Raw genomic sequence first — 24,949 nt, 5'->3', positions numbered from 1 at the left:
TCAGATAGATATTTGAAAACTTTTGCCATTTTTATCTAACATCAACATTTTCTCTTCTAACGTTTAATATTAATTTTTAACGTTTTATGCTTCTTTTTAAACGATTGGCGTTTCTATTCTTAATCTTTGAAATTTTATTTCTTGACTTTGACGTTTCTTTTCAAACACTTGACGTTTGAAAACCCCCTATCTACGTTTTTTTTTATGAAGTATTTAATAAGAAAATCATTCCTTTTGACATCTTAAAAATAATCTTAAACTTTCTCAATGCCCCTGTATATCTCCTTAAGGGGGGTCTCTTGTGAAAAATGTTAAAATTTACACATTTTTAATGTTGTAATCTTTGGGGTTTTTCTTAAACTTGGTTTTCCGATGTTGGTTACATTTGTAGCCTAATTATTGAAGTGTAAGAAAATCACTTTTCGCCATCTTAGGTGCGACGCCATCTTAGGTGCGACGCCATCTTGTGATTTTCCGACTTTTCCACAGAACTGTCATAAAACACAAAGGTAGGTTTTTCTCAGGATCTACTGGATGGATTTTGATGGGGTAAAAAGCAAATGGAAGAGGAAACACCAATGCAAATTTTGATGTAGTGGAATTTTGAATTTCCGTTATGGGGCTGAGAAAAGTGAAAAAACGTCAAAAATATCTGAAAAAAGTCACATTTTTCCAATTTTCTCAGCCCCAGAAAGGAAATTCAAAATTCCGCTACATCAAAATCTGCATTGGTATTTCCTCTTCCATTTGCTTTTTACCCCATCAAAATCCATCCAGTAGATCCTGAGAAAAACCTACCTTTGTGTTTTGAGGAATATCTCAAGATGGCGTCGCATCTAAGATGGCGGAGAGTGATTTTCTTACTCTTTAATGATAAGTCTTTAAATGTCACCAACACTTGAAAACCGAGTTTAAGAAAAACCCCAAGAAAAATTAAAAAATCGAATTTCACCAGCTCTCACAAGAGACCCCCCTTAAATCCAGGCCATTAAACTTCTCCCTTCTCTCTAGCCTTAATTTTTAATCTCAAAAATATATTTTCGTCTGAAGCCTCTTCTTTCCAACAAATAAATATTTAAAATTAAATAAATAAAAATATTGCAAAAAAAATCTCTGCGCGAAAAACACCCTCAGTATGAGTCAGAGAAGACACAATTTCTGATGCAGGAAGAGCTGATGACACTGCAGAGAGTTCATCAAATAGGAGAATCTTGATAAATTCAGCGGAGAGAAAGAAATGTGTTCAACAACAAAAAAAAGTCGCGCGCGTCAGAATGGCTGAATAAATTAAATAAAATAACATAACTCCAAGTAAAATCCATTTTGCCTCACATCGTGTCGTGCATGAGATAAGCCCCGCGAGAGAGAGAGAAAAGCATTTATGGAAGAATAAATCTGGAAAAAAAAGAACTCACCACTTAGTTCGGAGTCTGGTTCATCTCCGTCTGAGTCATCGTCGGAATCTGAATCACCTGGAACTGTAACCTGTCTCTCCTTATTGGCATCCATTTCCAGCACCTCATCCGACACTGTCATCGGTATTGGATTCAAACCCAATTCCTCGCACTTCTTGGCATGTGATTTGGACTTCATGTGCTTCGTTAGGTTGCCCTTTGTTTTGAAACTTTTGGGAATAAAAGGAGAGTTTTTTAGTCATTTCTTGTGAGTTGCTTGATAAATGAGAAGAATCCGTTAAAGACGGTTTATTTTTATAATTTTTTAAATGTGTTTAAAGATTTTGGCGCAAACTTCAGGTGGTATCGGCGGGAAAAAAAACAAACGCGTGTAGAATCCTTGATTGAAAAACTTTATTTGAGAAGAAATTAAAAATATTTATAGAAATAAGTAGTGGAAATATGAAAGAAGTAAGAGATAAATTGAGATTTTGCATTTGCACGAGGTTTGAAAAGAAATTATCAATCTAAAGGAAGTTGGTTGAGAAAAAAAAGCTAAAGGGAATTTGAGGTTAGGAAAAATGGCGGCTCCTTTATAGAATTTTCAGGATGTTCAAAGTAATTCAATTCAGAATAATTTAGATTGCAATTCTCACAATTCTGGAGTAAGTTTTTATCTGTTAAATTAGGAAACAATTGGAAGTAAAATAACGTTCATTTGCAGACCAAAATCAACCCAACAAGCCGATTAACTCAAGCTTGCGCCATTTTGAATAAGTTTCTTATTTGAAAGTCTAAAAGAAATAAAAACTTACCTAAAAGCACAATACTGGCAGGTGTAGGGTCGGATGTTTGTATGGGTACGGATGTGCTTCTTCAGCATTGATGGTTTACGACAGCGGATACCGCACGTGTGGCAAACATACCGTCCAAATCCCCTTCCTTTCACATACTCATAATCCTCCGTACTCTCATACCCACCAGGAACAGTTGTTGAGCTCACGGCACCGGCATCATTCTTCCCTGTTGCCTCCTTGTCCACACCGCGTTCGAGCTTCTTCTCCACAACTGGCGGCGGAAGGGGTTTCTGGTAGTGATGCTGAATCTGATCCTTGTGCGTTATCACAAATGGCGTCGATATTGTTCCCTGTGACTGGATTGGCTTTGTCTCCTTGTGCTCCTTCACCGTTTGCGCCACGGTGAAATTGAGCGGACGATGCCGTGAATCATACAGGGAGATCACAGCGTCTGGCTTCAGGCCCAACGGATGTGGGTTACTCTCCGCACAAACCTGCCACTGACTGTACATTGAGATGGTGCGAATGTGATGCGGAAGGTAGATCGGTTGGGTCTTGTTCACCGTACAGTAGAAGGGCTTTGTGCTGCACTTCAGCCCCAGGTACGTGTACGCCTGCCCATTGATGTACATCTGAATGCACGTCTTCGATGGCCTTGGGGTTTCCGGGGAGATCAGTGGAAGTGTATTTGTCGTTGGGGTGATACCATGATGGCGCTTTGGGATGAATGTTCCGGGTTTCAGGGGCAAACTCGTGGGTCTGAGGAACTTTGTTGGCTTCTCATCGTCCTTCCGCTCTGTGGGAATTTCCACCGTTACCGGTGGCAGTGGTTGCTTCATCTCCCCACCTTTTGGGATGTTTTCAAAGGTAAAATGATGCGGCTCCTCTTGGGGCGCATCTTCAACCTTACGGGGACTCAAATTGTCAGCAATTCGTGCAAAGATGAAGCTCTTCTTCACCCCTTCCGGTTGCTTAACTTTCGGCACCACCTTCACGGCCCTCAGGCGATTCTTCTCCTCCATCGATTCAATCTTTATACTCGGGATGATCGGCTGTTGCCCATTAAACAACGGCGGTGGTTCCTTCTTCTCCACCACATTGTTGGGAATCCCCAACAAAAGGGGCTTCTTAACACTCGGACTTGGGGTTGTTCTCTTCAAATCCACTTTCGTTGGTATTGGCACCGCTGAATTGGGACCTGGAATCCCCGGAACAAAGGGGATAAGCTTCCCCCCGTGAAGGATTGTCGTAGCATGTTCCGCCGTGAGGGAAACAGGTGGCAATGTGAGTGGATTGTAGGCAGTAATGGGATTAATTGGTGGGAATTGGAAATGCGTTATGCCACTCTTCCCCGACGGCACGAGACTCGGTGTACAGAGGGTGGAAGCAACCAAGAGGCTGGGGGTGAGTGGATTAATTGGCGGGGAATCTCTCGATGCGCTTATCTTTTCAACTTTCCCCCCAGAATACAATCCGGGGGTTCTTATTGAAATATTCTGTTCTGAATCCGACCCTGGGGATTCGGATATGATACTCCCACCTGAGGAATCCCGCCTGATGCTGTCATCTTCGTACTTTCCCTTCACATCGAACTTCTTCACCATCTCCAATTCCCCGCCGTACATCTCACGATTTTGCCCACTTTGACACTCACTCGGAAGCGCCCGGATTGTCCGGAGGTACTCAAGCCCCACGAGGGATAGTGCCGGAGTCTTCCCATTCCCATAGACAGATGTCAGGGAATTTCCCGCCGCTGGTGCGGTGTACTCGAGCCTTATTCTCTTCTCCACCTTCTCATCTGGCTCATTTGGCGCAAAGGGCATTGCTGGTGGTTCCGGTGGGCGTTTGATATGTTTTGGATCATGATTAACATGCGTTATGACCACCTCATCACTCCCCTGTCCTGTTTTCTTATCCTCAACAAGGCGTGTCTTCCCGAGGAGTGGTCCAGGTGATGGTAGGGGTGCTTGAATCTCACTCCGTGCCACCTGACTCGTTGACGCAATAAGATTCGACGTGGTCAGCACAATCTTCTCAGGTTTGGGCTTGGGAAGTTTCAGCTGTGACTGCGCCAGCTTTGATAGCGTCGACGGGGTCCTCGGTGGTTGCCTCAGTGTACACTTGGCCAGATTCTTCAGTGTATTCGGATTGTACTTCTCCGGAAGGTTGACATGGATGGAATTACTGCGGGAGTACTTGTGCGATGGGGAGCCAACGGGGCTAATTGGGGCACTATGGTTCCCCTGGCAGTAGCAAATGGTGTGATACTTGAGATTTTCCGCACTGCGGAAGCTTATCTTGCACACTTGGCACGTATGAACGGCATCCTCCCCATCACCACCCGTTACACTCTTCCAATCCAACAGGAGACCCTTTATGATGGACCTTTCCGGATTCTGCGGGTGATTGGCAACAGCTGTGAGATCGGGTCCACTAAATGTCTCACTGTAGCACCTTTTGCGTTCGTTGCTCTCTGACACCGGCGGGGGTGCCTTGATGAGATTTAGTGGTTGTGTGGAGGAACTGCTGGTTGGCAACTGTGCCTGCACTGAACTTCCACCTGGTTGACTAATTTGCTGCGTCTTCGCCGCAATGTATCCCTCATCGCGTGGCACCCTCAACGTGGGAGCTGATGCTGCTGCTGCCCCTTTACCCGGAACCAGTCCCTCCTGAACACTAACCCCACGAGTGATTCCCGTGATTTTGTGGTACTTCTTCTGCAGCGGTGGCTCCACATCCTCCATAATGGCCTCATTCTCGGAGATTATCTTGGAAATATGCTGCTCTAAGTCTTGCTGACTAGCCTGGAAAGCCAATAAAATATGTTTTTTGTTAATTTTCTGGGATTTTCTTGACTGTTTTTAACGGTTGATTTTTTTGAATTAATTTAAAATAATTTCGCGTTATGTGCCAACTTCAGGAGGTTAAATAACATTTTGAAGATTGGTGGCCATCTTTTTTTTCTAAGGACGCTAAAGGTGATTGAAGTTATTTGATGCCATCTATTGAAGGAAGTGTTCAAAGTACTTTTTAATTAATTTAAAAGACATGAATAAACATTTTTTTAATGTTGAAAATAAATTAAATTGTATTAATAAATACGGAAGAAATTAATTAAAGTTAACGTCAGTTTATTCCACGCTAAAAATCATATTAACGGATATTGCAATTTATCTAGCAGCTCTTGACAATTTTTATTGTACAATTCTAACGTTTGACGTTTCTTTTAAAATTATTTGACACATTAATTTCAAACATTATAGACATTTTTTCCGGCTTTTAACATTTCTTTTTAAGCGGCACTTTTTTTTTGCTTATTTTTCAATCATTTAACATTTCTTCTTTTCCAACATTTTTCTCTTGTGTTTAACGTTCTTTTCCTAACGTTTCTTTTCCATTAACAATTATTATTTATTCATTTCTTTCCTAACGTTTAAAGATTTTTCAAACAAAAGATTATTTTTTCCAACATTTGACGTTTCTATACCAAATTCTGACGTTTCTTTCCTAACGTTTATTTTATGTTTTTCAATTATTTAATATTTACTGTTTAACGTTCGACGTTCCTCTCCTGACTTTTCTTTTTTTTATATTTTCCATTTTTTCTAATATTTGATATTTATTTTTTCAGCGTAAAAAAAATTAAAATAAATTTTACGTTAAAAAATGTCAAAGATTGAAAAAGAAATAGAAAATACATTAAAAAAGAAAAGTTAGGAGAGAAACGTTAAACATTAAAAAGTAAATATTAAATAATTGAAAAAAAAAATAAACGTTAGAAAAGAAACGTCAAATGTTGGAAAAAATCCTTCTTTGTTTGAAAAGTCAAATTAATTTGTAAAAATAAAAGAAAAAAATGAGAAAAATCCTCACCAATTGATGTGTCTGATGGGATGTCGATGGCACTGTTGGAGGAAAATTCCTCAATGGATTCGGTGGCGGCACTGAGTTTTCCACTTGGCACTGCGCCACCGCCAATTCCGGGGACTCCTCTTTGGTGTAGAAGGCAGCTGCATTGTGAAACTTGGGTTTGTACGGTTTCTCAGGCATTTGATACGGCGACACAACTCTCTCATCCATTGGCGATGCTGTTCGACTCACCTGAGACACGACAAAGAAAGAAAAAAAAAAACGATAAAATACGGAGAATTTCCCAAATTAGGCTCGAGCCCATCAATCAACACTCCCCCAAGTGTGTGGCACCTGACTCGTCGAGAGAGTATACGGGAGGAAACCACACTCAATGCCCGTGACTCAATCACCCAGATAAGAACAAAGCAGAGATTAGCGCACAGAGATATTCAGCTACATGATAAGAAAACTCCAATTTTTTCTTTCTTTTTTTCAACTTCAGAGTCTCTCCTCTAGCGCAATTATCTCTCTTTAACTTTTTTTCCTCAATTTAATTTGTGGAGATACCTCTTCATTTAGCACAAGAATTTCCTATCTTTTTCGCATTAAGACACAGTTTTGTAAAAAAAAAGGAGTAAAGAGAAAAAAATTTATTGGTGATTATAAAACTTCTCGGAAAACCACCACAAAGAAGATTCAGACAAAATTACGCAGAGTTTGTTATCAGAAGCAAGGCAAACAAAAACATCTGCTCTTGAAGAATTTTCTTTTCACTTGAGGAATTTCACAACGAAAATCCAGAGATTGGTGAACATTTTGGAATTTTTTCTTGTTGTACCTTCAATGCAAAAAAAAAGTTCTCAGACTTGATTGGAAATTCTCTATAAAACAAGATGATCAACAAGTTGAGGAAATAACTTTGTGGTTGGGTTGGTTTGTTTGTAGCAAAATATCTTTTAATGAATTGATTTTATCAAGATATGACAAATCTTACGGTAAAAAGAACAATTTCTTGGCAATAAAACATTCATAATTCTTATCCTAATATTTAAAGTGTTGAGTTAGAAATTATTGTTCCTCAGTTCTGTAGATAACTAAAAAAGCATTTTTGAAGTGATTAACAATCATTTTGGGGGCTTGGTAGGTCAGTTGGTTGAAGCTAAAGCCCCGAATTAACCCTCCAACTACCGAGTGACGCAGGTTCGATTCTCAAGACCGCTAGAATTATTTTAGAATACTTTTTAACTCGTCCTTCTGTCTCTTAATTGGTTCAATTTACTTAATTGATATCATTGCTAGCTTAAATATTAAGGAAACCTTTTGCCAAAAGACTGCAAAAACAAATTGTTTAAAATACTTTTTTTTATCAATTCTTATTTAAAAAAAATAAATTTATTAATAAAAGTTTTTTTATATTTAGTAAAATTAAAAATCTTTAAAAAATATTGATAAAAAAATTCAAAAATCTATGAAAAAGAATTTATAAAGTTAATTTCTTTTAAAAATCCAACACCTAGCCCCAAGTTCCCCTTAATTCTCAACTTTTTCCTGAATATCGTGCCTTATGTGATGCTTTTTGCACACACAGGATGTTTTTTTTTTTGCGTTTCTTTTTTTAAAACTTTGCAAAAGAGTTAATTAACAGGTGAGATCGTGCTAAAACTCATTGAGAAATTTATTTCGTCTGTGAGTGAGTCAAAACAAGAGTTTTTGCAACGTTAAGAGCTTTTACCGCTTTTACATTGAATTTAGCTTTTAAATTAATATCCACAAAAAAATTAGATTAATCATGACTATTTCTTAGAATTCTATATGTACAGAACTTATTTTAAAAAAATTAGACTGGTTTTAAGGCTTTTAAGATCATTCTTTTGTGATTTTTTTTAGATCTAGAAAATAAATTCTTAGGATAAAATCTGTTCGTTTACCTTTAATTCTTTTTTTTTTCATTCCTCTCTACAGAATTATGTTTGTTGTGTGAAAAATCCTTAATTTTCTTCTTTTTTTTACAAAATCTTTACTTTTTAACGCTTTATGAGTAATTTTCCATATAAATTCCCATTAAAACATCCCCAAAAAACGTTCAAAGGGAATAATTTAGTAAAGTTCCTTTTACATTTTGCATTGCAACAAACCCCTTCTCTTGTTCCAGGGATGAGTATTTACGCATGAGTCATTGGGAGAGGTTCTCCGGGAATAATTCCCTATTTTCCCCCTTTTTCTGAATATCAATTAAAACACCCCTCATTTGCCAAAAAAAAACGAATTAGGGAAGAAATATGAAATCATCTCTGTGTCATCGAGTTAAAATGAACGAATAATTTGCATTAACCCTTTCGCGTCCACTGAGTCATACGCCAAACTAAACGTGAAACATCCTTTGAAACATTTGATTTTCCAAAATTTTTATGATTTAAAAAAAAATTTTAAGTTGAAAATTCTTTAAAATCAACGTAGAAGCAGGGGGATGCCCAACCCCGAGAAATTAGTACTCGCAATCGAAACTACATTTAATTAGCTTTCGATTAATCCCTATCTCATCATCGAAAAGACTTAATAATAAGTATAAAAAAAGTTAAAGAATTCCTCATACATTTTGGCTCAACAAAACATCAATTTGTTTCACATAATTGAGGTTAAAACATCCCCTTGCGTAGAAAAGACCGAAAATGACCTTTCGACTCAACCTTCATGAAACAAAGATCGCATGTTTCAATGCTGTTTCATGCAGACGCGAAAGGGTTTAGAGAAATGATTTTTTTTGCATTACTCACCACATCTGACCCACTGGCATTACTACTGAGATCATTTTCCTGGTCCTGATCCGACGTGAAGCCCAATTCGTCGTCGTGCTGCGGTGCATCCCCGCCCTGGAGGCGCAACGTATGGGCACGTGAGCGGCAGTGTTTATACAAATTACTCTTAGTTTTGAAGGCAAACCCACAGGGTGTACACGGATATGGACGTTCATTCGTATGCGATCGGATATGTTTTTGCAGCACTGATGGCTTTGTACAGTTCAAATTGCAGTATTGGCACACATTTCGTCCTGAGTTTGGGGGATTCTGTTCATTGCACCCACCACCACTACCAGGGGCGGCAGCATGGATGCTTTGCTGCAGTGAATTCTGCTGCACCTGCGGCTGATGAATTTGCACAATGGGTATTTTATTGGGGAGCACCTCTTCGCGTTGTACATGTATATCAGTCGAATTGTTTGCAATGCAATTACCCTCCTTCCCTTTTGCACGATCAACACCATTCACAATCACCACCTGGCTACCTACTGCATCATCCCCATCACCCACGCGATCATCTTTCACTTTATCACCACAATCACCACCACTCGGTGTCCCCGCGATTGCCTCTGGTGCAACAATAGCAGCCGCAGCAGCTGCCGTGAGGGGATCATCAACTGTTGCACTGGCAATACGCTTGAATTTCTTATGCAGGTACTTGAGATCTGACGAATTTGTCGTACTCGTTGGTATTTTGCTCGTCGCCCCACTCGATGGTGAGTTGTTGTTGTTGATGCTATTCCTCAGATTCCCTGAAGACTTTCCACACTGCTGCGTCGCTGCTTTCGGAGAAGTATCAACTGATTGCGATGGAAGCGTTTTCACCGCTTCCATCATTCGTGGTAATCTACCACCGGGATCATCTGAAAGAGGCAGAAAGTTCCAATGAAAAAAAATGTTGCAAAGAATCCACCACAAAGTCAGTCAATAAATCATAGATTTTACAGCGCATCAACAGACTTTTTCGCATGAATTTACAAGTTTATTTTATTTCCATCTTCTACTGAGAAGCAATGTGTGAGTTTCTGAGAAAATTCAGTGATTATTTTTCATTATTTTATGCGAATTTTATGATTTATATTCATTTCAGTTTGTAATAAACGCTTAAATTCATTCATATTTGGCGCCAAAAATGTCCTGCCACACTAGATGGCAATCCTTTGGTCAGAATAGCAACAATACAGAAAACCAGATTCTTGATAAATGAATAGGGAAGACAGGGGTAAGGCTGAACATAATTATTAACAAAACTTGCAAATTAAACAATCTTAATACGTAAAGAATCTTGTAGAGAATTAAAACAATAAAAAAATTGTCAGAATAGAAATTTTTTCAACTGATAAAACAAAACACGTCAAAAGGCAGAAAATGTAAATGTCAGATAATAAATGTCAAACGTTAGAATAAGTCAATGGAGTACCTACCTAAATTAAATTTATTAAGTATTAAATACAACAGGTTAAAAAAGTAGAATATAGGAAAGTAGGAGTCAACCGTTAAGAAGAAAAATGTCTAACGTTAGTAAAAAGAGGAATTGTTAACCGTTAGAAAATAAATATCAAAAGTTTTAAAAGGAATGTCAAACGTTTGAATTTAATCGTCAAACATTCTTTTACTTTTTAAAACTATTAATAAAAATATTTGTAGCAAGTTTATTGACTTTTTATTCTACCTATAAGAAGAAAATCTGTGTAGATCCCTGCTATCCCAAGTAAATAGAAACTTCTGACGCATTTTAAATTCCATTTTTCGTGCAAAGCTACTAAATAATTATGCACACACACGGGGAGTCAATGACGAAGACACTTTCTCAGTGACCCTCAAAAGATGTTTTGACAGAAATAGAGAATTACAGCGACATCGTGGAATTCTGCGAAAAAGTGTGAAAACCCCGAGAATCGAAGAGGACACACCATCAACCTTTTTTCTTCTTTCTTTTTTTTTCTTCTTTGAGAAATTCCCTCCATTCAACCTCTTTTCCTCCATTTCATTTACAACTTATATGACAAATTTGCTTTTGCTCCCCTTTTTTTCGTCATTTTATGCCATTTTTCTTCTTGCCCTTTACACGTACACACAAAATCCATGACTCGGTGAACTTTGTGTGTTTTTTTCTCAAAGAATCGCGTAAAATATCGCCTCATTGACGCAATCAAATTTGATTTTTCGATGGATTCCACTTGGTTTCATTCAATGATAATTTTTTTTATCAATACACACTTCTTTCATGTGTGTGCCCCTCTTTGCCCCCCACATGCTGACACTTTTACAACCCATTTATGCTAATTTGTCTCCTTTTCCGCTCCCCACATACAGCACAAAATGCATACCTATACTGAAAGTTTGTGTGTGAACTTTGTACTAGGGGAGTGTGGGGCTAAAATGATAATTACATTCTTGATTGGAAAATTTTGGGGTCGATTCTATCTAAAATCTTCTAAAGATTTTGATATTTAAAAAAAAATATATTGTAGGATTTTGACAGTTTGTTTTTCTTCATTTTAGTTTTTAAAAACTGTCACGAAACTATCAAAATCTTTAACTGACAGAATCGACTGTACTAAACCTTTCGCGTTCCTTGGATCATTATATATTTTCCAAATTTTTCAAGAATTTCTTTTACATTTTCAAGCTAAAACTACACAGAATTTACGTAAATGAAGCCAAGAAAGACAAAATCAAATGTTTCATTAAAAAAATTGAAACATGCAGTCTTTATCATTACGAGATTTATTCAAAGAATTTTCTGAATATTCTCTTCAGAAAAGATTTTTTATCAAATCAGAACTCTGCCTTTTTTACGCAAATCATTAAAAAAAAGATCGTTAGAAATTTTTTTATAAGTTTAGAAAATGTAATGTTTCACGTTTGACACAATGACCTAATACACGCGAAAGGATTAAACAGAATTATATATATTTTTTAAAATAATATTGTGAAACAGAGTTCATATGAGCTAAATGAACTTAATCAAATTAAAACGTTAAAAATATTCAAGTTCAAATCCCCTCAGAAAATGAACAAATTAATAATTAATTTTGGGCTGATTCATTTAGCCCCAGTGTGCACTATTGCTGGGAAATGACAATTGGTCGCAATTATACTTGCATGAAATCGCACGATATTCATTTGAAATTTTTTTGCATTGACTGCTGCATACTAAAACACTGCAAAATCTCATTGATAATCCACAAAAGAGAAAATCCACCAAGACGACAGGATATATTTGACAGATTTGACATTTAAAATACAAATAATGTCGTATGTAATGTGTCAAGATGGTTATGTTTGTTTTTTTGGCAGAGATTTCCCGGATATAGGACATTTAAGATTTTTAATAACATTAACGCGACATTAACCCTCAAATAAAATATAATCTTCAAACTATCCATCACTTTTGAGCATCCTTCGTGTGTCTCTCAAAGTTGTCATCGCACTCAGCGCGTCCCCCACGCCACCCGCCATCTTTAAAAATACATAAGTAATAGCATGCGAGAGAAAAGAGTCTTCCCCAATGTGAAATCACCAGCAAAACTGTACGGCCAGCGAAACGCAAATAATTGCTCGACCTTGAGGACTTTGCACGATTCATGCCATTTGTAAGTTTTGAACGTTTTGAATTTTTCCGTTCACATCCATCTCGCTCACACACACACCACAGTGCCAGACAACTATCCCCCTCTGGTGGTACCCTATGGCAAATTAATATTCCTCTCCGTATGTCCGAATAAAGTGTACAAAATAATCACAAATGATGTGTTCATCGCGTTATACTTTTTATTAGTCTCCATCTTCCATGATGACAGACGTGCTAAATTAAATTATCTTCCCGCAACGCAACATGTTGATTTTTGTTATTGTTCATTTCGTTTTTTTTTTATTCTTCTTCGTCATCTTCTGTAAGCAATCGGGTGTTGCGCTCAAACGCAAGGAGATGTCGTTTGTTGTACCAAAAATGATATCATTTAGCAAACACTTTTCTTCTCAGGAGAGGCTCAAAGTCAATTTTTCAGATAACTATGAAATCATCATCCATATAGCAAACTCATATTGCACATATTTAACTCATTTTTGTGTAAACAAGAGATCTTTTTTTTCTACTTCTTCTTCTTCAGTTGGTATTTAAATCCCACCGTAAACACTCACAAAAAAAGCTAAAAGAAAAAAAAATCAGAGAATATTCTGCGAATGGTGATGAAGAAAATTCAGAAAAAGTGGGGAAAATCATGCGAGAAAATATTTTTAAATGAGAAGAAGAAAAAAAAAGAGGGAGACAAGAAGTCGGGAGTTTTCTTATCAATGGAATAAACCTTAATTTGCTATCTCCCCATCATATGATTAACTTTTCAATATAATTTATTGTACGCGTGTACATATTCGTTTTATATTTAGGTATGTGGTTGTGGGGTCTTCTGGGTACGTTCGCGGACGGGAGAGGGGAAAAACTACAGAGGAGGGGGCCTAGAGAGGGGACGGGTATAGAGCAAAGATAAATAGCGACGATTGACGATGGTCTCTGATTCATCGTACGAGCATTTGCTTTGCACGCTCTCGCTCATGCTACACACACACGAAGTTGTGTGTCTGGAAATCTCTCTCTCTCCCAAAAACTTCACACTCCCTCCCCCTCCTGCCCTCCCACTATACCTCCCCCGCCCACGTCTAAGCATCCTTCATCCATCTCTCTCATACATACATCCCACATCAATTGATCCCACTCACTCGCACACATCTCGGGCCATTTGTGGCGTAAAAAAAGGCAACACAGGAAATTGAATTTCTACCCCTCACTACATGTAGAAAATTAACAAAATTGAAATATGTCTTATTATCACTCTCATATCACTTGGGCTACATAAACAGGGAGGGCATATGCTGCTTCCAAAAAAAACCTAATTCGCTGCCCCACCAGATAAACTCTCGTGTGTTACCCCCCATTCTCCCCTATGTACCAGACTTCAAAATTCACTTCGATGTGATTTTATTTTAGACACTTAACACATGCACGGGGAGAATCCATTGATGACGTCAAGCCACGAAGCACTTCTGTTAATCTTTTTTTTTCCTCAATCATCGCGCTCATTCGTCTCTGCTTAGTGCTTACATACATATGAGAGATTCCCTCCCACCTCCGCGTCTCTCTTCGCAAGATCATACAAATTTTTCTTTTCTTCACCTCTCCCTCCGGCCCCTATATCCCGTATCAGCAAATATTTGTTTTGAAATAAAGCAAGTGTGATTTTCATGAATTTGTCACATCACCCCAAAGTGGGGTTTTGTCGCACAAAATTACGGAGAATTTCACAGAAATTTACAACACGAGAAAATTCCATTCGCAAAAAAATTTATTTTAATTTTTTTTCTTAAGTGTTATTACAGGAGACTGGGGCTAAATGTTGGCCACCTGTGTCAATGATTTTCTTTTTAATTTACTTGTTTTATTAACCTGAATTGCTTTTATTTTTCAAGCTCTGTAAGTTTTTCTTGAGCAAATTATTTTTTACAAATTAATTTTAGTAAAGTAGTTTATTCATTTTTATAGAGAATTCTTGAAAAAATGAATTTCTCTCTAATTTATTTGGAGTCTCAAAATAAGTAAACTTCTTTCATAATAAAGTAAAAACTTTATACATATTATATTCTTTATTCATAAATTACTTTTAATATTCTCTTTAACATTTAATTAAATTTAAACATAAAAAAAAAACAAAGTATGGTAATAAAACCACGAAAGACTTTTTTTTATTAACAAGTATTGTCCAACTTTGATAAGAAATAATGAAAATGATTAAAGTTAAACCATTAAAAATTGACTTTTTTCTCTTGATGAATTTTTAAGATTTTGATTTATAAAGAAAAGTTTGATTGAAAATTTTAACTTAATGTTTCGGGTAGGTACGCTGCTTGAAACATGAAACATCCTATATTTCTCAGAGTTTAATTGAATTCAATTTTTTAATTATTTAATTCGTGTAGAATATTTGGGTTTGCGTAACACCCGATGGACGCTAAAGGGTTAAATCGGTTAAATGGTTAATTGTAACTTTTTCATTATATTAAAAAAATTATTTAACTGACCCCAGTCTACCCTACATGCACATAAAAAAAATTGGCATATCAATTTTATTAGATTGCTCACAGAGAGAATAAACGGCAGATGTGGGAAAATGAATGTATAAATTCCCACCGATATTAACCTTATCTGTTTTCGCGAAAACTCACTTATATTGCACAGAGGAGATGTTTCATAAAATTGAGTGTCGTTTTTCTAGAAATAAGACGCGTTTTTAACCTTTTTCTCGGGTGATCATTCGCTTGCATATTAAATGGCGGGAGATCCTCCAGCGTGTGTGTTTGCAATGCATTTTTCTAGACATTCTGAATTCTTAATGAGTCACAACGATAGATTATTTCAGCGGAAATACTTATATACACCATGCAATTGCACAATATAACGCAAAGAATATTCTAATGACGTTACTTTTTAAATTTTTAGTTTTATTACTTTGTTGGAAATAATAGAGAATATTTTTTTTAGTATTTTAGGTGGAGGGGAGGCAGGTAGGTATGAGTTTTATATTCATTTTGACCTACGATCCGATCAAAGATCAATTTATTGAAGACACATTTAATTGGTTTGTACTGATAAGTTAGATAAGAAGACCTCCATATGTCCGGTCGGGTGTTTGTCAGTTGGAAAATATCAATAAGGGGAGGGGGTGTGTGTGAATGAAGTCCACGTGAGGGATGGTTTTGCACATTGTTATCATTTTGCTACTAATTACTTAATGATATGATCACCTTTTGACGTAAGATCGCTCCCTCATCTAGCTTGGAAGACATAACCGAACGTAACTTCAAATCTAACTGTCAAACCTAACCGTCAAAGCAACAAATTTAATAACCCTTCCAGCCTCCGTCTAATTTTGCAAATAATTTCGTCATGTCAATTGAAAAAAAGTCTAATCAGTGTTATATGGGCTTGTCCCCAGAGACAGAAAAAAATCCACCATGATTAATAGATACTTCACACAATTTTCCACCACAGACTTTTCGGGAGGCCTCAATATGTATGTATTGTGCTACGAAGTATGCCTCCATGACACATCATCACTGATTGGCCTGATAAAAACTAATTAGATAGTGTGACAGCGGCTTCGTTTACGTGCAGAAACGACAAATTCTTTTCTGCTCCAACAGGGTGCTTCTATTCCACTTAAATTTATTCAATTATCTATCTCAATTGACTTTGAAAATCAACAAGCAATTTTCCATGTGATGCCGTTTTCTTCTTCTTCTTCTACACGACTTCGAAACGCCCTGTACATGAAAAAAACAACCCACAGTATCACTTAAGAAGGGTGTAATCAATGATTAGGGAAATATGTGAACTCATCACGCCATATTCCAGATAGCTTTTTTTGTTGTTGTGCTTTTAACTCCCCAACTTGATAAGAAAATATTTTTAGTGTCTACAATGATGTGGTGGAGGCACATGATGGAGAAAAAAAAAACTGCGAAAATGAAATAATAACATAGGAGACTGAGAAAAGCTCGCTCCATTCGGCGCAATGTGATGAAAATATTTGAATATTGAGAAGAATAAAAGCTCTTAGCACTTGAAATAGCACAATAATGCATTGATGAAATATGCAAGATAGAGGGGAAAAAAACGAAAGTATGCTCAATTATGTAAGAAATGCAGCAAATTGCAGAAATTTGAGATTTCTGTACATTCCATCGCTGTATTTCCTCTCATTTTCACACCACAATTGCTTTTCAATAAAAGTTTATTTGCTTTTTTTGTCTATTTATTTATGTTTCAATAAAGCAACTTGTGGCTGGTGTTTCTGGGAAAAATCACGAGGTTTTTCACATTATATACATAAGTCAATTGTATATAGTCACCTTTGAATGAGTGCCAAAGTGCAGATAATTTATCACTTTCATGGAGAAATTTGGACCTTTAATTTTTTTTTGAATTTTTGCAACGTGGATTTCAAAAATTTATACTTCCTCTCTGATGATTTCGAGAAAAGTTTAAGGGTTTTTATAGCTCTCAATCTTACGATTTTCTACGCGTTTCTCGCTCTTTAGGAAGTCGTTCAAAACCGTTTAAAACTCCACTTTATTCGCAGTTTTTTTGTTCTTAAAATTTTTCTTCCACACACTGAATGTGATAAGATGTGGTTGAACGTTAAAAAGTTCCTTCCAAAGTCCACAAACTGTCCCGAAATCGCAACAAGGGGGCACTATTTAATCAGTTTCATCCAGTTTCAGTACCTCATCTTTGATGTACAAAAAAATTAGAAAACTTCTACCGAACTTACAAGAAACAATCACTACAAACGTTAGCAGCACAACAGGTTGAAATATCAAGGTGTTAATAAAATGAATTTCTTGACCAATTCCTCGTCAACTTTTTGTCAATTTTTTTTTTAATGGAAGAAGCTCCTAATTTGCGTTTTTTCCGCGACAACAGCGTACAAAAGGCTACTGATACTGCCTCGTTAACAGTTCCACACCACACTGTGGTTGTCTACTGGAAGTTTCGTGGTGTCGGCAACGGAGACTTTTTAACACATAAACTGACATTTTATGTGGAGCGCTTTTGATAAGGCAACGCTAAGCATGTATTTGAACCATCTTGTTGCGCGCCTCATTCAAGCCCCAGGGTTTGTCAACCATTTCCCTCGGCCAGAGATCTTCTCACATTGTAAGCCGAGAGCTCCCCAACTTCCCGCGGAAAAATACAAAAAAAAATTGCGCGCGAACTGAAAACTCGAATGAACCGAATTGGGTCAGAAAATGTAATAAAGGGAAAGCAACTTTGAAGCTTTAAGTGTGAAGCAGCTGACCAAACCCTGATTCCTTCATTTGGTTGGGGCTCAATTGACGTCAGTATTGTACACACACGTTTTGTATATAGCATGGAAGCCCCGAAGTGTGCACGAACTGCGCGATATGTCCACCAAGTAATTTGTACGATAAACTTTGATACTGTCCGATAAGCACAATAGCACACAGTTCAGCCACTCAGTCATTCGAAGCTCCCCCTTATCACCATACACACCCAGTGTGTGCGCAAAGAGACTCCCAACCAAGAAAATTAACCCAACAATCAACCATTAATACGCAATTTATATAAAAGCAATGAGGACAATGAGAACTACATAATATACATCAATTAGAGATTGAGAAAAAAAAAAGAAAGGAAAAAGAAAATAAATCAAACTCACCTTTCAATTTTCCATCATCATTTGCGATAACACCTACACTTTCGGCTGTTTTCTTGCTATTTTCTGCAAAGAAAAAGAGAGAGATGGTAAAAATCGATGATTTTGACGCAAATTTATATTTTATTGTGACTAAAAATGACTAAATTTGACGGAACTTTTCTCTAATATGAACGCAATTTCTACACAATCTCAACGACAGGAGAGGGCACGCTAAAAAATATTACTTTTATCGAACAAAATCTACTTAATCTTAAACTAAAACAGAAACTCTGTGTTCGTTTGGAAAAATTGAAACCTTCGCTAAAAAACTATATATAAACATAGCATAAATTATAGCTCAAGAAAAGTTCCATGGAAATGACTCAATAAAATATTTATCATATTTTTTTTCTATTGAACTTCAAGCATTTTTTTTTCTTTTAATAATTCTTCACTTGCTCATCACATTTTTTTTCAGTTTGCCTCCTCTCGAGACTTAACCGCAATCGCTTTATTTATTTGCACAACGCCGAAAAAAATGGGAAGACTTTGAAAGTCAAAACCACATTTTTCCGTGGATGTGTGCTATATATATTTAGAGAGACAAAAAAAGTGGAAATGATAATGAAAACAGTTGATAAGAATTTTTTTCTTCTTCATTTACTATTTATAAAACGCAGTAGAATCCCTGAAACATGGATTAATATGAAGATGTTTGAGGAACTACAGAGCAGTAGGATGAGGTCACATGGCGTATTAGCAGAGTCACGGGATTGCAAATGCATTTCTCTACTTGTTTTGAAGCATAAATGTAATTACTTTGTTCATTAATCTCGAAGTTTACATATAGTCATAAATTTCAATAATTAGTATAATTTTGTTGTTTAGTAGGTCGTCTAATTGGTGATGTAAAATAAGTATTTATGGCCAGCCGGGATGACCGAAATGCATAATTTGCCAGAATATTTTTTACGCAAAGGATCCACCGGGTTTACCGCGAATTTCTTTAAAACATTAGTAAAAAGAATACAGAATTTACCGAAATATTTATTTAAGGATTTGAAGAATGAAAGTCAGTGAATAAAATATAAATCTCCTTTATAGGGTAGACTGGGGAAACTTGAAACAATTCATTATTTAAAAAATTGTTTTGTTTTAAATTTTGAGCAGTCGTTGTTTTTTTATAAACCTTCTATTGAACTATGTTTTAGTCAAAATCGGATAAGTAGATTTGTAGATAAGACCAAATTTAAAATAAATAAGTTTTTTTGCATTTGCAGACCTTATGAAGGAGACAAAAATCATCGAAAACAATGTAAAAGATCCTAAATTCCCTGCAATTAAACATAAATGTCAATTAAAGAGACGTCAATTAAATGACAAGCAGCAACCCATTCATATTAACCATAAACTAAAACATTCGTTATAGCATCAATATTCCAAACAAGATCGACAAACTGACTATTGCTGAATGACGAATAAAAAAAAATCAAACAACAGATATTGAGATTGAAAAATTAATCACATTTAAAAATACTTCTTAAATGTTGTTGGTCATGGAAAATGTTGGGAATAAAAGACATTTAAACGCGTAGAGAGATCCTCAGAAATTCATACATAATTCAACAAATTATTCACTTTTCCATTGAGAGAATCATTCCTGAAAGACGGTCAAAACCGTCAATCACCGGAGTACCAAAGAGCATAAACATGACGTTGAGGAAGAAAAAAAAATGCTGAGCGGAATTGACGAGATGTAAAAAGTGGAATAAAGCAACTCTCATGTCACCCAAGTCTCCCAATAAGATTGCCTTGTGCGATGATTCCTGAATGGATTCTTTCCCAACTTGATTTTATTCCCTTTCCCGCGCGCGTATGGTATGATTCTTGAATGAAACAATGATGAAAATGTATTCCCCGGCATTTTATTCCTCCTTGCATCCAGTTCTTTGGGGTAATTTTCTCCAATCGAAGCCTCTTGGTTGGCTCAAAAACCTGAATGTATGTGCATGATCGTCGAATGCGAAATGTACAATGAAGGAAAAGCAACAAATATATAGCGCGCGCTGTATAGCTTCCAAATGCGAATCACCAACACGATCGGCTACTTTTGTTTTGTAAGCTCACACACCATTGGGAAGCAAAGGTCGCGCAAGCTTTTGCACAAAGCAAAAATCCAAAGACCACGCGAGAATTCTTTGGGGGCTTTTTGCATACAACGCGCGCCCGCCGTATGGCTGCTCCAACGATCTATGGGCGAGAATCCCACAAATGTTTGCCTCTGTGTGTATGTTTTGAAAAGTGTTTCAGAGCCAGCATAAGCGCGATCGTCTTTTCTCTAAACGAGTTTCTCGGTTTCTTTCTCAAAAAGCCTCCTACTGCTTGCAATGAACTGAATTTCAGCCTGAGCATCGTGAACTTGCGAGATTCTCCTCCCGGTGTGTGTCCAATAACTTTCCTTCATCGTCATAAGAATGAGATGTTCATCTTCACATCTCCCGGGGTCACCTCTTCGTGGAACCCCTCCTGAAAATTTTTGCCTCAAAGCACTAAACTAGTTTCGCACTCTTCTTTTTTTCCTCTTCCCCACTCTACCTGATCTCTACCTGGTGTGTTTACACCGTGAGACACGGCAAAATCCCCACATCCGGCGATGGACAACCACACGAATCGCCACAGATCAACCTCTTCGTGCCACACACCGGAGGAATCACAATCAAAGAAGAGAAGCCGAATTCTTCGTTTTTTCATTTCATTTTCTTTCCTCCCAACGTCTTCCTCTGTGAACGAAGAATGGTACAACATATGAAATCATAAGACAAAGGAATTAGCAGATCCCGTTTAGCAGCTTTAGCCAACATTCAGTTGTATGTTTTCTTGGAAATTTTATGTTTCATTGATTCTCTTGAGCAGTTTGGTAGTTTATAGGAATTACAGGTGTTACCAGATTTTTTTTCATTGCAGTTTTTTATTGTTTAAGGAGTTGCGGAATCTCCTAGATTTGTTTTCTCCTAGATCTGTACTCTTCTAGATCTGTGTTCTCCTAGAAAAAAGTCCGTAGTCTGAGTAAAAATTCTTGAAGCTTATAGGATCTTAACCGGCAGATACAAAGACAAGCCAAATGCTTTTCAAATGTATTCTTAAAGAAAGAATATTTAATAAAAAAAAACTGAACTGTCTGACTTATTTTAATGTCTCCTGTGTAATTTTCTGATAGATCTTGCAGAATTTTCCAAATTATCTAGGATTATACTAAAAACTTGAATATGAATTCATTGTTTGTTTCTATGCTGACTCAGTCTGTTTTTTTATTTTTTTTATTTAGCGATCATTATATTTATTTAACAATCGTAATTGTTCTGAAGAAAAAAGTCTAAAGAGCAATAAACTATCAAGGATGCATCAGGTAAAAACCATCAGAAAACCAGACTTGACTAATAAGCAGAAAGAAGTCTGCTTCAGACTATACCGTCTTCATACTTTCTAGTAATTACAGGTTTTAGCTGCAATTTTTCATCTTTAAAACGGTTTACCTTCTTGTTCTCAAAGTTAGAACTGTCAGATTTTACTACCTCTTTTTAGAAAGAACTAAAGAATTAAAGAATGAAGTTCAATCCAAAACCCTCAAATTCATAATCTAAGTTATCTAAAAGACTTATATTCATCTAGCTTCCTTCTAGGTTTCTCCCACTGTCTTCCACAACAAGTCGTCTTCTTAATTTAAGTTCTGATCGCATCACTCCCTCAATCGTCACGTTATGTACCACCAAGTCTAACACTAAATAGAACTTTAAAATCTAATTTTAACCCCAAATTGTAAAATCGTGTAAAGAATACATTTTTTCTTAAAAAGAAAATTAATTAATTGCAAAGAGCTGCAATGGGGGATCTTAAGACGTCAGCCAAGATATTCAAGGTGATGAAATATGGGGAAATACTGTATTTGAGCTAATATTTTGTGCCAATATGCCTAACTGGCGACTCTTACGAGGGAACATGAGAATTTCACACTTATCAGGTTCTAATTGACCGTTCTAATATTCTAAGTGTGTGTGTTTTTTTCTTTATGGAGAATTAGCGGGATATTAAATTTGAATTGTCTCTTAAAATAATTAACTTGTCTTCTGTGAATTGCGTCAAAACTCCCAAGAAAATTCCGCGCGAAAAACAAACAATTCCAGAAATTCCCTGAGTGAGAGGGGATGGGTAATGTTGAAGTTTGTTGTTATACTTTTTGGGCGGGGGAAAAAGAATTTTAATATTTATGTATGGTGGCAGAAAAAGTGGATGTGTTCTATTTTTGTTTTCAAGAGAAATCATTCATAGAAGTAGAATGTTTTGGTAGAGATATATAGTAAAAGGCGCGCACAAAACTCTCATCCTCTCATCCAAACAACCTTCCGCTCTCTTTTGGGTTTGGTCGGATTCGGTAGAAGCGTATCATTTTGTACATTTGAAATTGCGAATGCCAGAATCTCACCGTGTGTGAGTGTTTTGAGAGGAATTTTTGAAATACCTCACAGTGCTTGACGCGATCTATTTTGAGCCGAAGATTCCCTCAATTGCGTCTGTACTCCAACCATCGTCATGTCAACTTGTCGCTAAATGATCTACATAACATGCGAATTTCTTACGGTGGACGATACAATTTTAAATATAAACCCCCTCCCGATATCTTCGTGTGCCAGTACTACATACAACTATATAGCAGAGTAGAGACTCCTGGCTCAATGCGGTGCTATTTATAATGGATATAGAATGTACTGCATGACAATTTTGTGTTTGAGGAAATATTGCGGGGGCGTTCTGCGGGGGCCACATATAATGTGCGGCGATATAGGTGCCCACCCCCCTCACCCAATACAGATTTATGATAGCGCATTTGTGGGACACATTGCGCATGCTTGCACATTTGATGTTGACAAAATATTGAATTGTAAATCAACAGATGGCAAATGAAATTTTACTGAGGTTCAAGGAGTCGTCATAACATCATTTTATGCTACAGTATGAGTCACATTCATTTACACAGGACATTACATATTTAGAAATGAACCCATCTGCTTGATTTTCAAAAGGCTATTAATTCTTTTTTTTTAATTTGCTATGGCTATAATTTTATTGGTTTTGATATTTAAATTAATAAAATTATTATTTTTAGCAATCATTTTGATGATCTTAAGTAATTTTTTTCTAAACTTTCCTCCTATTTCGGCCATTAGACCGCCGATTTTGACAACTTATCAAATTTTTATTCCTTTTTCAAAAACGAATAAATTTTCTAAAATCCATTAAACAGTTTTTTAACGGTTTTAGTTAACCTTAATTTTAATATCAAAACCGATAAAATTATTTAAATTATAAAACTATAAATATTTTCGGTTTAAGGTTAACTAAAACCGTCAAAAACTGTTTAACGGATTTTAGAAAAATTCGTTTTTGAAAAAGGAATAAAAATTTGATAAAATGTCAAAATCGGTGGACTAATGGCTTAAATAGAAATGTTAAAAAATATATTTGACAAAAAAATTCACTTGGCATCATAAAAATGACGCCTCTAAAAAAATACGTCTTAACCGATTTTGAAAATTTATTAGTTTTAGAAAGGGGAAGTTTGTCAATCATTAAATAGTTCTACTATTAAAATCAACCAACTAAAATAGTCAACAAAAATTGTTTTAAAAAAATAAATATCTCAATATTTACTTAAACGGTAATTTTTTGGTTGCAGTGTATTTTTAGTAAAATTCCCAAAAATTCGTGATAAAAATAAACATTACCTAGACTCTTTTCAGTAAGATATTTTAATTTATCTCAATATCAATCATAAATTTAATTGAGATTAATTCATTTCAAGATTATTCTTAAACTTCTTAAAGGTAATTGAATATCGTTGAAATGAGCCATAAATATTCTGCAGAGAATTTCCGAAAATTCTCAGAAAAATTGTGAAGATTTAATTGAATACAATATCAATAGAGGAATCTTAAGAATTGATAAAATCTCATAAATCTTGTGGGATTAATTGGAAAAAAGATAATGTGAAATTTCTCAACAATGTCTCATTGACGTTATAAATACTTCTGCGTCACTCTGTCTACCCAACTGACCACGCAATCACCTTTTGCTTCTCCTCAAAAGGTAATTTGTGAGGAAAATTCCTTTTTTTTATGTTCTTCAAGAAATACTATAGAGAAATATTAAATGAACAGGACATTCACTTCCTTAAGGGATTCAGTTTATTTGTTTTTTTTTTCTCAATGAGAAGTTGTACCTTCTTTGGAATGTTTCTTTGAACTTTTACAATAAGAAAACCCACTAAGACAGCAAACGTCAACTTCGGAATCTCCCGTGTTTATAAACATCACAAAGAGAGCGGAGTTTCAAGCAAGAAATCCCACAGCTCCCACCCCAAATGTGCCATATTGGCAATACCCACATGCTCGTACGAGACGTGGTATGGAAATTGCCCAGTCTCGATACAAATAATTTTAAAGATGATTTAAATCTATAAATAGAGTAAATTTATTTTCCGGGAAACCTCATTTGCTACTAATGAATCTTGACGAAGAGATAATTTTATCGTTACAAAGACCGCACAGAAATATCTCACGCGCACGTATTTTGAGAGAAATTAACACAGTCACGAGGATCATGTACAAAAATATTCAAAATTTCGGTGCTGAAAACTTTGAAAAAAAAACTGCACAAAACTCCCCACGATTCAGTTAAAGAACTTGAAGAAAAACAAAAATATGTGATCGATTCTGTTGAAAAACTTTTCTTTTCTTGAAATTTGTCAGTTAGAAGGTTTTAGGTACCTATTCAATGAAAAATCTTATAAGATTTTGACAGGTTATTTTTTTATTCATATTTTTGAAGGAAAATTA

General features: G+C 36.1%; 1 protein-coding gene across 4 annotated transcripts in view; it reads right to left on the bottom strand.

The window, feature by feature from the left end:
- The window catches only part of LOC129791733 (uncharacterized), a 43,267-nt gene that overhangs the window by 3,783 nt on the left and 14,535 nt on the right, over positions 1-24,949 (bottom strand). For 2 of the 4 annotated variants that reach the window (XM_055830069.1, XM_055830068.1), the window contains exons 2-6: positions 18,081-18,143; positions 8,818-9,704; positions 6,065-6,292; positions 2,210-4,995; positions 1,416-1,624 (exon numbers count right to left, since the gene is read on the bottom strand). In XM_055830069.1, the coding sequence (XP_055686044.1) occupies positions 1,416-1,624; positions 2,210-4,995; positions 6,065-6,292; positions 8,818-9,704; positions 18,081-18,143 (4,173 nt within the window). Of the gene's footprint in view, positions 1-1,415; positions 1,625-2,209; positions 4,996-6,064; positions 6,293-8,817; positions 9,705-17,171; positions 17,713-18,080; positions 18,144-24,949 lie in introns of those variants that run through there. The other 2 variants (XM_055830071.1, XM_055830070.1) reach the window with 2 other exon arrangements.

This window comes from Lutzomyia longipalpis, chromosome 3 (assembly GCF_024334085.1).
Source record: "Lutzomyia longipalpis isolate SR_M1_2022 chromosome 3, ASM2433408v1".
Classification (NCBI taxonomy): Eukaryota; Metazoa; Arthropoda; class Insecta; order Diptera; family Psychodidae; genus Lutzomyia; species Lutzomyia longipalpis.
This window is presented reverse-complemented; position numbering and strand designations above follow the sequence as displayed.